At 38.5% G+C, this 17,371-nt stretch overlaps 1 protein-coding gene across 1 annotated transcript; it reads right to left on the reverse strand.

Moving 5' to 3' along the window:
- Window positions 1-1,292: 1,292 nt before the first annotated feature.
- On the reverse strand, window positions 1,293-2,660 carry LOC149161652 (RING-H2 finger protein ATL2-like). The gene is made up of 2 exons (XM_089434960.1): window positions 2,528-2,660; window positions 1,293-1,846 (listed from the first exon to the last, which is right to left on the reverse strand). The coding sequence occupies exons 1-2, from the start codon at window positions 2,658-2,660 to the stop codon at window positions 1,293-1,295; spliced, it is 687 nt and encodes a 228-aa protein (XP_089291086.1).
- Window positions 2,661-17,371: the final 14,711 nt, after the last annotated feature.

Raw genomic sequence — 17,371 nt, forward strand, 5'->3', positions numbered from 1 at the left:
TAGTATATGTTTATGGTTGGATAATGTATTTTTTGGATTCAATTGTGGGTTTATATTGTTTTAGTATTTATGGTTTAATAAATTTAGAAATATTAGTTACTATAGGTATAAGCTATCAATATTTGTAAAGCTATAGTTTCATTAATGTACTTGGTATACATCAGTTATTGGATTTAATTGAGTATAAAATCTAATGTTGCCAGTACATATTATTAATATTTGTAGAGTATAAAATCTAATGTTGCCAGTACATATTATTAATATTTGTAGAATTGTAAAAGCAGTGTATGTCAGCTATTAGATTTAACCAAGTACAAAAGTACAAAATTTAATGAATAAACTATATTGTAGAATTATAACTCCATTAATGTCTTAGAACATATATCAATTATTAAATTTAACCAAATACAAAATCTAATATATAACATATATTCTGAAACTATAATTCTATTAATACACTGAGCAGTGATCTGAAACTATAATTCTATTAATACACTGAGCAGTGAGCTATTAAATTTAACCAAATACAAAATCTATATCTAATGGATAACACATATTACGGTAATACACTATAATTCTATTACTACACTGAGCAGTGATCTGAAACTATAATTCTATTAATACACTGAGCAGTGAGCTATTAAATTTAACCAAATACAAAATCTATATCTAATGGATAACACATATTACGGTAATACATTAACAGAAGTACAGCAACATGATTCATTCTTTGCTGGCCCTACCCAGCACAACTATTTTCAGCACCGCATTTAGAAGGATAAACGGATAGGAACGCCTCAATCACTTTTCTGTGTATTTTGGATTAACAGTCATATCCCTGAGAATCGATCACGTAGACTAATAGCTACTTTCGGAACATAGGGCTGATGTTCACATTTAGAACATGGGACTAATCGTATGCCAAAAATAGTATGACCCATTGAAGATAATCATTAAAAAATTGGAAATTCACTGATACATATAGATATAACAAACCTAAACATGATATGAAAATGTTGGACTAACTGCTCGACCTCTGAAAATCGAACTCCTCGTAAGCGACGAGTGCTAACCGTTTGGCGAATAATACTGATGGCCTCTCTGGACGACAAGAAGCCATCCGGCTTTTTGGGTATTTCAATACCAATCTGAGAGATTATTAATTGTCATCCACCCAAGCTTCCCTCGTCCATCTCTGCATTCATCTGTTTGTGCCGAGATTCCCAAGAAAATATACTTGTTGGATTTCGCAGATCGTATTCTTCTCCAGAGCTCGCAGTTTACCCTTGCTCTTAATTCATATTATCATGGGGTGTGACTGAAACCTGCTGTAATCCAACGGATTCCTTAACTGGTTGTTTGGGCTGGGCGCCGGTTCTGCAAACGGGACACGTGGAGTGAGAACGAAACCACATGTCAATACAGTCAACATGAAAAGTATGCTTGCAATTGGGCAGAAGCCGGCCTTTCTCATTATCCTTGAATTCGCACAGGCACACTGCGCAGTCCAGACCATCCATGAAATCCTGCTGTTTATAGAGAAACATGGGCAGAGTCTCTAACATCACAGAATCCAACTCCACATTGCACAGACTCGCCGGCTCCTGCCCTGTAAAATGAAACCGTCGACGCCTGGAAGCTGATCTCCATCTGGAAAATCTGGCAGGCTGTCTCCAAATCCATTTGGCATAAACATGCAGCAAAATGATTAGCGAAACCACAAGAACAAGAACTATTAAGGCCGATATCATTATTCTGACATTCATGGGATATCCCGGCTTGCTGTACTCCTGATGGGGTACATCAAAAGAATCGTTGGAGTTCATAGCTGAATCCTGAAATTGTCCTGTATGGAATTGAAGCCACAGAAATTTTCTTTCAATTCGTGTTGGTCTGGCAGAAGGTAAAAACCTCGGCCCTAGCTCACACTTCTAGAATAACCACAGATCATGCCTTTTTACACATTACTCGTTGTTCTAAGTCTGGAATTTCTCCAAATGGACTGTGCCTCCGATGACTGTATGCACCCAAAAATTACTCTCCGATGAGATCATGAACCTGTCTTTAGGCTTTTGACTTTAGAGCGCTGATGGCTGCACATGTTCGCCCAATGGTAGAGCGACGCCAACAAATATTGGAAAATATGTGGTACAGTTTGACATTAAGGGAAGAGGCTTTATTTTATTTTGAATCGTGTCGACAACAAGAAACAGTGATAGGCAACAAAATTTGGAAAATATGCAGTACCGCTTGACATCAGGAGGATTTAGTATATTTTAAATCTGGTGACCTTTCTCCAAATTTCTTCAGTCACTAGGTTCACTACCTCTTGACGTCACTACCTCTCGACATCAGGGGAATTTATTTTATTTCGAATCTGGACACCCTTCTCCAAATTTCTCCAGGCCGGTTACGTGCATGAACCTTACCCTGCACTGTCGTGTCTGATTGGAGTCAATTTCTTCAGATGCGCATGCTAAAAATTAGGTAATTCTGCTCGAGATGTGACTTTCTGACGTGTACTTACCCAAATACATAGGATAGCCTTTAGGATCTCCGCCATCTTTTCTGCACATAGATGTCACATTCACATGGCCGTCAGTGAGGTTCCCTAGATAACGTTCCAATCCCATGACTTTTGCCACATGCAAATTTAACATGTTTCCGTACCCTAATCGAACTTAACAATGTTATAAGTAAAGATAATTGAATTTTTTTGCTTTTTTAGGTGTGAGAATAATCACATTGGTCCAATGTTTAGAACTCAGTTTCATCATGACGATAAATAGGGAGGAATTGATCTATAAATGGCATTGAGATGTTAAAGATAAATTATTATATTAATAGAAATGTTTATTTTGAAGTGAAGATATTTTAATTTAGACATCATTAATTATTGTGGATCGTAAAAGTTTAAAATATTTATAGTAGTATACACAAAATGTTGAAATTTATCTCTAAAGTAGTTATGCATTTTTTATTTTTTTAATCAAATTGATTAATTATTATTTTTTTATATGAACAAGTGTCTTTTGCACATGTGTCTTATTCACTTCTCTACTAGGGTGTTAGACCACTAGGGTTTCAGACTAGTCTTCTATTAACTAGAAGTAGTTTGACTACTAACAGTGAATGTAAAGCTAGTTCTAATGCAGGAAAGTAAATGCTTACCTATTTAGAAAATGAAAGTTATTGAATGGTAAATGCTATGAAATGCTATAAATCATCTAGCTAAGAAATAACACAAATTACTTCCAGAAAAAAACTATGGTAACCTTGCAATTTATCCTCTAGCTATTAGAACTGTTTGGAAATGGAAAGTTGTTCTACCATTCTAGGACTTATACATACATGCACTAACTATCTCATTCTACATTTGCAGAAAAAACATAATCGCTAAATTTAGAAATATAAATGCTATGTTATTATGTCTAAGCTTATAAGAGGAAAAGAATTGGGAAGGTTGGTCTAAGTGGCATTGGTGGGCATTGAATCCAAGATGAGAGCCTGACCTTCTCTTATGCTACCATATTTGGTCCAAATAAGGTCAAACACGCTGTGACAGGAGACCCTGTCGCTGCTACAGGAAATTGCTACAAGATGTCCTGATTTGCTATAGGATGTTAGCTAAAGGGCTTAGGGGACAAGAAAAGTGAGATGAGGTGTTGGAGAGATGTATGATGGTCATAGAAGGTGTAGGGAAGGTCCACATTACCCAACTAACACTCCAAGGAGATTGAATTTGCCTAAGGTGGCTTGCTCACAGTGGCCGCAAAACAGAGGTTCGGACTAGGGGCTGGTATACCTTGGAAAAAGGGGGAGAGGACCTAGATAATGCTAGTTGGATGAGATCCTCCTTGCATGTCAACAATCCCTACAAGAAAACCTGTTTTTTTTTCATTTATGCATCACTACATATCAACATGGAAAATATGAATTGAATTTGAGAAAGATGGAATTCCTTTTAAGCTACAACAAACTTGAGAAAACAAGATAACAACAATAGGTGCTTCCATGAAATCATAAACAATGATCTAGCTAAGAATGAACCTTAAGCTATTCAGTGACCAAAAGACAAACTCTGTTTCTAGGGCTATGAGAATGGGTCCCTCTAATAATGATCCCATGAGGGAGATGAAATAGAGGCCACTATCACAAGCTTTACTGAAGTACTTTCCTTCACTACCACACTAATGATCTACCTCTTCAAACTAATGGAAAGTAGGTTAAGAAATAATTCAAATACTTATTAAGCAAGACAAAACATAAATAAACTTTAGCAGCTAACTATCATTTTAGTCTAAGAATACAAATACAAAAAGAGGAACTTCTGCTACTAGGGTTCGGCCCTAACCTAAGAAATTCGGCCCTCGAAGTCAACATAGTGTTGGATCAAGGTAGAATTTCTCATTATCATCAAAATGTCAAATACAACATAAGAATAACAGTCACAATGTTTTAGCTCAAAATGACCTCTTAGCTACAACAAAAAATCAAATCCTAATGACTCCCTTGGCTCTCTTCCTTATACAAAATTGGAGCTCCCAACAACTCCCTAGAAAATAGGGAGACCTGTCTCCCTAACTTGAGAATGACTCTTTCTTAATTGTCACCGGCTTGGTTGCCAATGGACTTGCCTTGCTTGGATGCTAGTAACTCTGAGTTGATGCAACATGGTGGAGGAATATTCGAATGCTTTGGGGAGGTAAGGAGGGAGACCAGTCCCCTAAAATCTCTCTTTCTTGCCCACTTCGAGTTCCTGCACTTATGTTAACCCTCCCTCGCACTCCCGACAGTTAACATGAGGGGGGTGGGGCCGAAAAGTGGTCTCCGCCCAAATTGCCGAAGCATACATGGCAATACCATAAACCATCGACACCCCTCTGAAAAACCACTTCCACTCCTACCAATGATTATATCCTTCACCAACCATCTTCTGTCAAGTGGCATTCCCACCACCACACAACCATTACGTCATACCACTCGAATCTTGCCACCCGTCCTGCAACATCATCATCCTTCCACGTCACCTATCCGTTAGCATTCGAAATCTCTCATGAGATCTTATGAATGTTACAACATTTATTCCTTCCATATACCTGTTTTTGTTAATTAAGCCCCCGCTCCAAAGATGTTTGATTGGTCATTATGCACCTGATTCATTTGGTTATATAAAACCTGTTAATGCCAAGTATTCAGTTCCTTTGCTAGCTATCTGATTCTATACAACAAATAAATTCTCTATCAGCAATTGTCAGCGTTCAAAAGAAATTCTCCTAGCGTACAGTTGACAACTTTTGCAGGTAACCCTGTGCTTAAAAGTTTCTTCTATTTATAGATTTCTTTTGTTAGATTTTTTCATCCAAAGCTTCTTAGCATTTTCCTTCTATACATGATTCTCATCTTCAACAATGTTGAATTGAAAGGGAAAGGGAAAGCCATAGAGAACAATCCTCTTATTCCTCCAGTCATGGATTTCGACAAAGCCCCTTTCATAATAGCCAGCATAAAATCATAGAAACCATTTCAGAATTTGACCTTTAGGAGCTACATAATTGGGCCAAGAAAAAGTATTTGGAGAAGAGTGATGAATTAAACATCTGGGAATCCTTTCTCCCATAGTTCATCTTCCCCCAGACTCATTTCTTCCTAGAATTATCTGTCTAGTGTCACTTTAGGTATTTACCTAGTCAAAGGTCCGTCATTTCCCAAAGTAATGAAGTTATCTTCTATGTTTCTCCTAAAATCATTCGACAATCCCTACAAATTAAATATGAGCCTTTCCATCAGCCTTTTTCTGTTGAAATATTATTGGAATTGTATAACAGACTTACTTTCCCTCAGAGAGCCCAGATATTTGAAAATTTTCTTCTTGAGAATGTTGAGTTGCCTTGGACTAGTCTACCATATATCCAACTTCTATCTTTCCTAATATTTCCAAGCAAGTCATTTCCATGGTAACTCAATTTCTTGGATACTATACTTATCCGTTGGTAGATGAGATAGTATTAGGAGTTTTGTCCACTTTTTCACTTGGTGAACAACCCTCTCTACTTTTCAACTCCAGTCAATTTTTAGCCAATGAAATCGATGAGAAGTTGGTTAATTACAAAGAAGAAGGTGTTTTCAAATACTAGTCAGTCCTATTTTATCTTATGTTATATTATCATGTAGATAAATTCAAATTCCCTTTACAGAAAACTGATAGTGAAGGTAACCCTTGGTCCCTCATTCACTGGAATTCTCTAGTTAGAAATAACTCAGAGGAGTATTCCTATACTAATTTTGTTGACAACTTCTCCCACCTCATCCTGCGAAGCTAGAGTTGTTTGATGAGAAAGCGATGGAGGGTTACTTGGGACACCGACCTTATCCCTTTGAGATTTAGAAGCTCTAACACTGAGGTACGTTGGGAAGGGTTCGAAAGATTCTAATTCATGTGGATTCTTAGATATGCTAACAAGACACTGAAATATTTAATTTAGAAATTTCCAATCAAGTTCGTCTTCCAGAAATTCAAAAAAGTAATGACGAAAATGATCATAAAAGTGAATAATAGATTTGTGAGGTGTTTTTTTTCAATTTTAAAATTTTTTGATGAAGTGATTTATCATCATAAAAGATGAAAGCACGGCCTAATTCTCTGATCATGTGGTTGAAAGAGTGTATATAGGTTGTATAAAATGTGTGACACCATTTCTTAACACGCCCTTCGAATGTGTAGGTGAAAAACCCATAGGAAGTGTATTTTGAGGGGACTTCATTCCTATCACAGGAACCCAGAAAGTAAACTACATGGATTAACAAGGATTCTCCACCTTCGCCATCAAATTTGAGTTGTGACAATTCATCTTTAACATCCACTAGCGCATTCAAATGATGAGCGCGAGAAAAACATGTTGGTGTTGAGATTGTGATATAAGTCATGCATGATGTGCAGAAATTCAAAATAGACTTCAAGGGCTCAACTTGTCATTTGGCCCTCCTTATAGCATCAGAAATTTTGACGATGCTAGACCCCCCAAAATTTAGGGGATCTCCCCAGTAAGAAGTTCCAACTAGACCTCATACATTTGTAGTAGGAGTCCCAATAGTGGGTGGTAATTTGGTGCCTTGACCGCGGTAGCACACAGAGATAAGTATGATGACTTTGGTCAAAAGAAAGTGTGAGACCTTGCAACAAGACAAGTGAGATGCATGGGGCTTCTAACAGACGGAGGGGTAAAGGAAGTGTGCCCCTTAGAAGCCTTTAATAGTATGCATCTTGAAAGTAACATACGAGTGGAATAACATCACAAGATGGAATGCAGAATAGTCCACAAACCAAAGTGACGGGTTAATCCAACCACACGAATTCAACAAAATTCATAAAATACATACAAAGTAGTTCATAATCAAATGTGTAAGTTAAAAACATACATTGCTAAAGCAACCAGAATAGTCCAACTACAATAACAACATATGCATGAAGGCGTGTTGGCTCAGTTACTATTATTATAAGTGAAAGTTCCATCCATACATATGCCATTGACAACCACTAGCCCTAATAGTGGAACATTACAATTAGGAACACCTGCTCCACCAAAGAAGTATACTCGATCTATGTTGTGGAGAAGCCAAGGCTTGTCACAATACTCCTAAACCTTTTCTAAGCCTAAGCCTAGTCAAAATCTTGGCTCCCAAAAGCCTCATCTATGAGTTATGAGGTTCTATTGATAACAAAGGGTGGGGTGACCCTTGACATTCCCCTTTGTGACTCTTTGACTACCCTCATGACTCTTCAACTTATTTACAAATAACTCATTACATTACATAGTGATTGTTCACATTCCACTAATGACACTTGGAATTTCACTTACAACATATTTACAAATAATATACATTTTCCACATGTACCCACATGAGACAAAATAGGCTATAGACAGCCTAACAAGACAAAACACTATGACTCAGAGGTTTGGGGAAATACCAACTTGGAAACCTCCACTTGATGCTTCTTGATGACGTATTGATACCAAGCTTGGTATTGTGTTATGATGTCCCCAAACTTATTGATGGTGTACTTTTGATAGCGGACTCTTGCCTACATAGCTTCTAGTTATATGGTCTTGTATTCTTTGTCCAACTCATCCTAAAGAATGTGCAACATGGTATTGACCATGACACGACCACCAATGTACTTCTGCATGTTTTGTGTGCTCAGCTCCATGTTATCGTTGGTGGCCTCTCGCCTTAGCTTCTCCATGTACCTGTTGATCTTTAGCTGAAATTGGTCTGTGTGCTTAGCTTCGTTTTGTGGCCACAACCACCACCCTATCAATTCTTGTTGTTTTCAAAACCTGTTTCTATTGGAGATATAACTTTGAATTAGCTCTCATTTGGCTTTTGAATCACTCGAATTAGACCAAAAACAAAAGAGTTGTGATTAAAACATTCCTGGTTAGTATGGTCGACCACTGCTCTCCCGCAGGGAACAACACCTTTTTGGAGTGTTTTTTGTTGTTCCCTCAAGGGAACAGTTGTTGTTCCCTCCAGGGAACAACACTTTTAGAGTTTGTTGTGGCCACAACCACCACCCTATTAAAACCTGCTCTGGGGGAAAATTTGAATGGGTCCCTTGAGAAGTTTGATCTTTCGTCTCTCCGAATGATAACCGTAGTTGTCAGATGGAATTATGTCCTCAAAGCTGAACGGTTCAATGGTTTATTAATTATGGTTGCAATCCGTTTTTAATCATCAGCCCCCAAAAAATCATCATGCCCTCTTGAGATTTAGAGTCGGTAGGACTCATATAACCCTTAGTTGCAGAGGTAGGACTCATATAACCCTCAGTTGCAGAGTCTGTCTCTTTATGAAAGTTTTTATGGAGGTAAGGTTTGTTTTAGGTGTTTCTGTCATATCTCTCATAATCATAGCTAATGCTGATCATTCATGCAAGCAAGGACCAAGAGAATAAAAGCAAGGTCGGCGAGCTGATGCATAAGCATCATGAAGGGCTGCAACGAAAGATGCAAAGGGATCGTGAGGTGGTAATAAAATTCGAGAAAGTAACGCATCCTTTGAACGATCATTGTAGGAACAACATGCCTAGTCCACTTGATACCTCTACCAGCTGGATTTTCGTTGCCATGTGTCGTGGCTTTGGGATAGAATGGGTAGGATGTCCTAAAATATTGAGAAGACAGGAAGCAGAACAAATGTTGGTATAAGAGTTCTTATGTCACTCTGGGGACTCTAGATGACACCTTTGCACCACCGATGTTGATATTGTAAAGACATACTCCACAAGAAAGGGATATGGAACCACCACAGTGCATAATGGAGGCACACTCTATGTTAAGTGGGGGTAGTCCTGACAACGTAGATCCATCAAGCTGTTGTTACCTCCAGATACACCTTAAATCATGCCAGATGTTCGATGATGAGTGCAATGTCTTCATTTGCCTTCGGGAAATAATAACGAATAATGTTCAGTCAATATAGGTGTGAAGAGATGGCTTGCATTCATTCTTATTTCTGTTATCCATTCATTTCCTCCAGGAAATAAAACGCTCTAGCAAATATGGCCTTCATGTGTTTTCAGTTTCATTGACTGTTTTATGTTTGTATATTTTAATTTGTATATTGAAAAGAATAGGAAGGTGCAAAAGTCATGGAAGACCAAGGGTCAGTTTTCTTGCTGCATAAGTATTACCTCTGGATATGGGTAAGGGACTTTTTTTCGGCAGAAGAGGGGTTGATTTTATTATGCTAACAAAGAAGACTGTTTCGGTCAAGAAGAAACCTTTTTTCAAATTCATTAGATCCTTTTTCTTTTATGTTTGGAATCAGGGTGTTGTGACTGGCATGAGGATATATATGCTTTGTTTTTGTGCACAATGATAACAAACAGCTTATGACTAGTATTGGTTATTTGAATATAATTCGTTATCATGGTTAATAATGAGCGGTCTCTGATTCGAAGCTATATTAAACATCAGTTGCAAGTTTTATTTGTAGAATCAGGAATGTGTATTCTTGTATGAATAATTAGATTGCAATTAAGCTTAAATACATCCTTGTTCATCGGTGAACTCAGTAATTGATTCCTTTGGACTTGGAATCTATATATGATGTTTAATCTCTTTTATTACGCTCTTGCAAGATAGATTAGAATAGTTAGGACTAGCACAAGTAGGTAGAATTAGTGTAGATAGGACTTGATACATATAGGTTAGCTATTTCTTTTGTTGATTCAATGGAAGTCTTCCTCCGGGGAGCAATCTTTCAACACCTATAATAGTTTACGAGGTCCTTTGAAACCCATTGGAACTAACCATTCCAAATGAAAGTAGATCTAATCGGGTTGATTCCCTTTGTTGGCACTATGAACATTCAACGTGACAATAAATTGGCACTAGAAGGAGGGCTTGAACCGCCGTCCACAGTTTTCAAGATTTCATCTATAAATGTCGCGCATGGATTCGAAAAGATTGATGTATGGATCATAAAGGTCGAAAAGATCCTTCCAACCATTTGGAAGAGCCTCATTTCGAAGAAGCAGATGTCCCTCTAAGTCTCGTGTTTGGGTCACCCAAGGAAGAGAGACTGTGGGAGTATCCTGTCACTCAGGAACAACCAGTCAGAGTACTTACTCGTGCTTACGCTTGTTCCCTATCTCAGCTCCCCATCTTTCATTATTTACCTCTGACAACTAAAAGAAATCCAAGGATCTGTCCCATAAACAACAAGACATCTGCAGCCCCTTCTCTTGAAGATATTGTACTAGAGTCCTTGCAAAGTATCGACACTCCTTGGGAAGAAATTCCTGAGGATCCCCTCTCTAAAGGTAATCCCTGGCTTGATTTGGGAAATCCTAACAAAGAACACCTAGGGGAAACCTTCAACCAGAACCTCCCCAACCATAATATGGCTAACATTCCTCCTCTAGGTGGGAATCAACCTCCACCCCTTCCGGGAGGACTCCCTCCCTAGCTTGCACAATATGTTGTAGCAGCACCTAGGCAGCAGCATGTCTTAGCCAAGAACGCGGAAAGAGTATTACCCAAATTCGACCTTGAGCAGGGAGACACAGCTGAAAACGATATCCACTCTTTCTTCCTAGCCATGCGCATGTTGGGGGTAGCCGATGAGGATGTGGTATGTCACTTATTCCCTTTTGCTCTGATTGGTGCAGCATCCACATGGTACTTTAGCTTGAGAATAGGATCAGCGGGCCTTCTTAGACAAGTTTGGCGATGATAAGACACTTGTAGCCTTGGTTTTAGAACTATCACGTTTAAAAATGGAAACCAAAGAACAGGTCAAGGATTTTAACATTTGGTTCAACACTTTGTTCAACAGAATCCCAACTAATGCTAGACCTACTGATGAGGTGCTCGTGGAATTCTACATCGTTGCTCTCCCTGTCCCTACTACGATGTGGGTCAAAAGGACTAATGCACAAACCTTACAGGGTGCCATTGATTAAGCAGTAATTTGAGAATGAAATGATCAGTCTCATAGCATGTCATCATACGACTGAAGAAAAGAAAGCCTTTGAATTATCAAAGAAGAATAATGGGAGTGATAGCAAAGTAGCTGAGATTAAAGAAAAGGACACCACAGATGTGGAAAGTCTGCATCATATCATTAAGAAATTGACGAACATAGTCATCGATATGAAAAGAAATTCTGGAGAGAGTACAAATGAGAATGGAGGAAATAATAACAATAGAAAATCCTTCAAACCTTTCTATTGCAAGAAGACAGAATGTGGTCATGGTCAACCTATGTTTCCTGCTCCACCTAATGAAGGGATTTTAAATATGGAAGACCTGGCTCTTATCGGATTGTTTCTTACCAAAGAAGAACCTATAGCAGATCTGGAGCAAGAACAGGAAGACGAGGAAGATTACGAAGTAGAAGAGCCCAGGGATGAAGCATCTCAAGTCAATGCACTGTGGGATTTCTATGCAAATGGGAACGATGACGAAGAAGATAGTATAGAAGAAATTCACACTAATGAAATACACGCTCGAAGTAAAGGGCCACTTGCGGATGTGATGAAGCCTGTAGACCAGAGAAAGAGAGATATCTGCCCTTCGAAGACATTTTCTCCTAAGCTCCTGTTGAGAAGAATAAACCTAGTGGTAATTCCCAGAGTACTCCAGTCATGAGCTATCTAGAGAAGGATAATACATCACCAAATGGAATGAAGGCAACTCAAAATGGTAAATTCCCACCTAAGAGTGGAAATACTGGTATGTTTACTTTTCCCTACCCTATTTATAACATTGATTACAACATTGTGGATGATCTTAAGAAATCTCGAGCTAATATCACGAACTTTGATTTGTTAAAGTTAACGCAACAGAGAGATTTTCTTTTGAAAGCTATGAATGAATGGAATTGAAAATCTCTCACCAATCCAAGTAGTCAAACCAAAACTTTGGTGTCCAGACCCGTTAGTACCTCCAATACATCCCAAATTCCATTAGCCATGGAAGCCACTCTATCAAAAATGAACCAGACGCCCCAAGATGTCAGTGCAACCATGATAGCAAGGAAATCAAAATCCATGACTCCACCTTTCCTTATCACATTTGAAATCTTCAACATGAATGTACACAATTCCACTATTATGCCTTACGTTGTTGCTAAAAGACTTCATGTAATGCCCGAGAAAACTGGAACTCGAATTATGCAATTGGACAGAACGAATGTAAAAGTAATTGGAGAATTGAAAGATGCACTGATTTGGATGACTACCAAACCACAATACACGCAAGTCATTGACATAGTGGTAGTCAACATACCCGAGGCATATGGAATGCTTCTTAGTAGGGACTGGTTAGAAAATTTGAATGGATATTTCTCAATTGATTGGTCCCATCTCTTGTTGCCTCAGAAAGGAAAAGGTGATATGCTGAGAGTTGATCGAGAAAGATACATGAAGTATGTAGTGACAGAACTAAACGACCCCAATGAACTTGTAATGTTTACCAACTCTATCCTTGGGAATTATAGTTTCGACATTTGTGCCATGGAAACCTATTTTGGATAATTCCATGCAGAGACAGTTGAAGAAACTACAACGAACACACAGTTGGGAGCTCTCCCCTGTAGTCTAACTGATGAACTATCCTATATTATAGTAGATGATAGGGCTAATTTCATAGAAAGCAGTTCAATTGATGTAACATTAGATTCTATATTTTGGACACTCTACTTTGATGGCTCTAACTACATAGAGGGCACAGGTGCTGGGAGCATTCTCATTGACCCACAAGGGAACCAACATTTCATGGCCAGCCAGTTGGAGTTCAAGTGCACCAACAACACGACAAAGTACAAAGGCGTGCTGTAAGGCCTGAAGAAAGCCATTGACATGAAGGTGAAAAAATCTTAAAGTTTTTGGTGACTCATAGATAATTGTTGACCAGGTAAGGTAAAGGATACATTCCAATTCTCCACACCTGGTAAGATACCAACATGAGGTATGGAGCTTAATTGATAGTTTTGATTCTTTTAATATCACATACATACCTCGAGGGCAAAAATAAGATGCTAATATGATGGCTGGTATGGCTTCAAAACTTTTTCCTGACCTTAGATTAAACAAGAATAAATATTATGTTGAATTGATTTTTAGACCATCCGTACCTGATAACATCTCAAATTGGCAGGTATTCGAAGGTGACGAGCAAATCCTTGAGTTCCTGCATTGCGAAAAGACATTCAAAAATGCACTCATTGATGAAAAAGAGCATGACAGGCTTATGAATGAGAGTGAAGATGAGGAAAAAGATCAGTCCAACATAATTCCCAAGTTAGTTGTCAAGATGGAGCAATTTTATGACCTACATGATAAATTTAAAAAGTCAACCAACTGCAAAACGCATAGCTCATCCATGAAGTATGAGTCGGTCAACCTTGGAACCGAAAAAGACCCAAAAAATGTTAATTTGGGCTTAGGATGACCTCCACAAGAAAAGGCTGCGTTTGTTAAGCTGTTTAAAGAGTATAATGACATCTTTGCATGGAAATATGGTGACTTAAAAACCTTTGATACCGGCATCATGCAACACGTAATGCCTTTGGAAAAGGATGTTACGCACTACCAACAAAAGCTTCAAAAGATGCATCCAAGCCTGGAACCTTGGTAAAGAAAGAATTGAACAAAACGCTAGATGCTAAAATAATTTTTCTAGTCAGGAACACCTGTTGGATAGCCAATCTTGTGCCATTAAGAAAAAATGGAGACATCAGATTATGTATCGATTTTAGAAACTCGAACAGAGCATCGTAGAAGGATAACTGTCCTATCCCTTCTATGGAACACATTCTTCAATGCGTTTCTGGGTCTGAAATGTTGTCCCTATTGGATGGGTTTTCGAGATATAATCAAGTGTTGGTGTCGAATGGAGATCAACTTAAGACAACCTTCAACACTAAATGAGGCACCTATGCATATCATAAAATGTCGTTTTGACTTATTAATGCAGGCACCACATTTCAGAGAGTTATGGACATAGATTTCCAAGGATTGATTAACAGATCAATAGTGGTTTAGATGGATGACATTATTGTGTATTCTTATCGCAAAAGGGATCATATTTATCACCTGAAACAGATTTTCGAAAGATGCTGAAGGTACGGAATATCATTGAATCCCAAGAAGAGCGTTTTCGCATTTACAGAAGGGAAGCTATTAGGTCATATCCTCTCTAAGGAAGGAATTATTATCGATGCTGAAAGAATAGAGACCATCATGAGAATACAAACTCCTGCAAATAAAAGAGCAATGCTATATTTTTTTGGGAAGATTAATTTCGTTAGGAAATTTGTTTCAGGCTTCGAAGAAATAGTTCATCCCATTCAGCTGATGATGAAGAAAGACGTCATGTTTAGGTGGAGCGATGAAGCTAAGAGATCATTTCAACGAATTAAGGAGGCCATCGTAGAATCTCCTGCGTTGGTTAGCCCCAAATTTGATAAGGAATTCCTCCTATACACTTTCGCTTTTGATGTTTCATATGCCACAATCCTCACCCAAAAAAATGATAATGACAATGAAGTCCCCATTTCTTATATGAGCTCTAATCTTCAGGGGGCAGAACTAAATTACCCTGACGTGGAGAAACAAGGTTTTGCGGTTTTTAAAGCCGTGAAACATTTCCGCCCTTATTTACTGAAGGCCAGGACCAAGGTGATCATTCCCCACCTTGCTGTAAGGACCCTCTTTGTACAGAGGGAGATGGTAGAACGAAGAGGGAACTGGATAACGACTCTTCACGAATACGACCTTGAGATTAAACCAGAAAACATAGTTCGGGGGTAGGGGTTATGTAAGCTTGCAGTAGAAGCCATGGCAGGTAAAGAAGGGACGTTAGAGGAACTAGAAACTCAGTGCGCGTGGAATGCTCAAGTAGTATTCAGGGAAGAGCCTAGATGGGACAAGTAAATGTTAATATATGAGCGCGAAATATTTGAAGTCCCATTGGACTCTAAGTCATGGTATCAGGGCATATGTTTTTATCTAACAAGGGGATCATGTCCTGAGCACATGGATGCATCACAAAGAAGAGCACTCAAATTAAAATCTAATCAGTATCACTTGGCCAATGATACATTATACATGAAAAATTATGATGGAGTTTGGCTGAGGTGTTTGGAAAAGGATGACATTGATCATGTCTTGAAAGAAATGCACAACGGCCCAGCAGGTGGTGATTATGGCGAAGAGAAGATTTCTCACAAAATATTAAGAGCTGGGTATTATTGGCCTACATTGTTCAGAGACTCGCATGCCTACACTCAAAAGTGCAAGGTATGTCAAACTGTCGTAAGGCAAGAAACAAAGCCAACCATTCCCTTGAGGCCCATTATGATTTATCACTTGTTCCAGGAATGGGGCCTAGATTTCCTAGGGGAGATCACTCTGAACTCTTCACAGCAGTATAAGTATATACTCACAGCAACCAACTACTTCACCAGGTGGACCAAATCCATCCCGCTTTGGAAAGTTAACAAAGATGAGGTAATATCTTTTATTGAGAAATTTATTATCAACATGTTTGATATTCCTGACTTCATATTTGATAATGCTTCTTACTTTTCATCACTAAAATTGACTAAATTTGCCATTGATAAATCAATTTGTATAAAGTATGCAGCAAACTATTATCCCTAGGGAATCATAGTTGCAGAGTCCTCAAATAAAAACCTCATCTGCATAATCCGTAAATTTTTCACCAACAACTAGAGGAATTGGAACAATGCTCTAACAAACGCCCTTTGGGCTGATAGGGTCACCCCAAAGGTAGCATTAGGAAAATCCCCATACTCCCTCGTTTATGGACAGGAAGCGATCTTACCTCCCAACGTTACCCTTCCCTCTCTACAGTTCTTCAAAGCCTCGAGAGGGACCCCATCAGCCTTACTTCAAAAAAGGATCAACCAACTGGTGAGGTTGGAGGAATTGAGAGATAATGCCAGAAATAAGCTCAAGAATCACCAAATGATTGTGAAGAGATGGTTTGATCGCCATCAGGCCGGAAATAAATATTACCAAGTTGGAGAGCTAGTCTTGAAATGCGACAAGTTGAGTGAGCCGAAAGGTAAGCACCTGAAATTCCAACATTTATGTCTAGGCCCATTCCAAGCTGACGAAAAAATTGGTCAAGGAACCCACAGATTAAAAACTTTACAGGGAGAAACCGAAAAACTCTCTGTTAATGGCCAGCATCTTAAGAAGCATTTCCAGTAGACACCATATGGTGGTTACCTCTTGAGTAGGTTAGGATTTATTTTATTTTCTGTTAGCATAGTTATATTTTACTTTCCTTTTTTCCTTTTTATGCAAAGTTTTATCTTCCTTTTGTTTTGAACTTCAGTCTCTTTCAGCCATTTGATTTCGGTCTTTCAATTTCGTTTTCACCTTCTGTAACTTTCTTTTGATTGCCCTCATTCATCGTCTTCAACATTTTGCTTCCCTCACTGGCCTGTTGATGAGTCTGCAGATCCTAAATTCATTATTACCTTGCAAGTCAAATGAACCTTTGATGAGCCTCTGAGAACTGGAGAATCAGGGGTGAAATTCGAACCGAAACCACTCACTGGCATCTATTGGGAACTAGGTAGGCTCTGTTGATAACATGCATACCCTAAGCATATAAGGACATCTTTATAAAACAAAAAATGTGTAACCATAGGTGGACTGGCATGGCATAACACTGCATTTTTAAAAGAAATCCTACCTAGACCTAGCCTATACTTGTCTATAAGTTTTGTAGTTATTCTCCATTAGTTCCACCCACCACACTAAAATTACTAGTATCAATCAGTTGCATGTAAATCTCCTTTCATGGGCTAAGCTCGCTATCATATA

This window comes from Pinus tabuliformis, chromosome 5_2 (genome assembly GCF_031772625.1).
Source record: "Pinus tabuliformis cultivar Carrire ecotype Pingquan chromosome 5_2, CPIR1, whole genome shotgun sequence".
NCBI lineage: Eukaryota > Viridiplantae > Streptophyta > Pinopsida > Pinales > Pinaceae > Pinus > Pinus tabuliformis.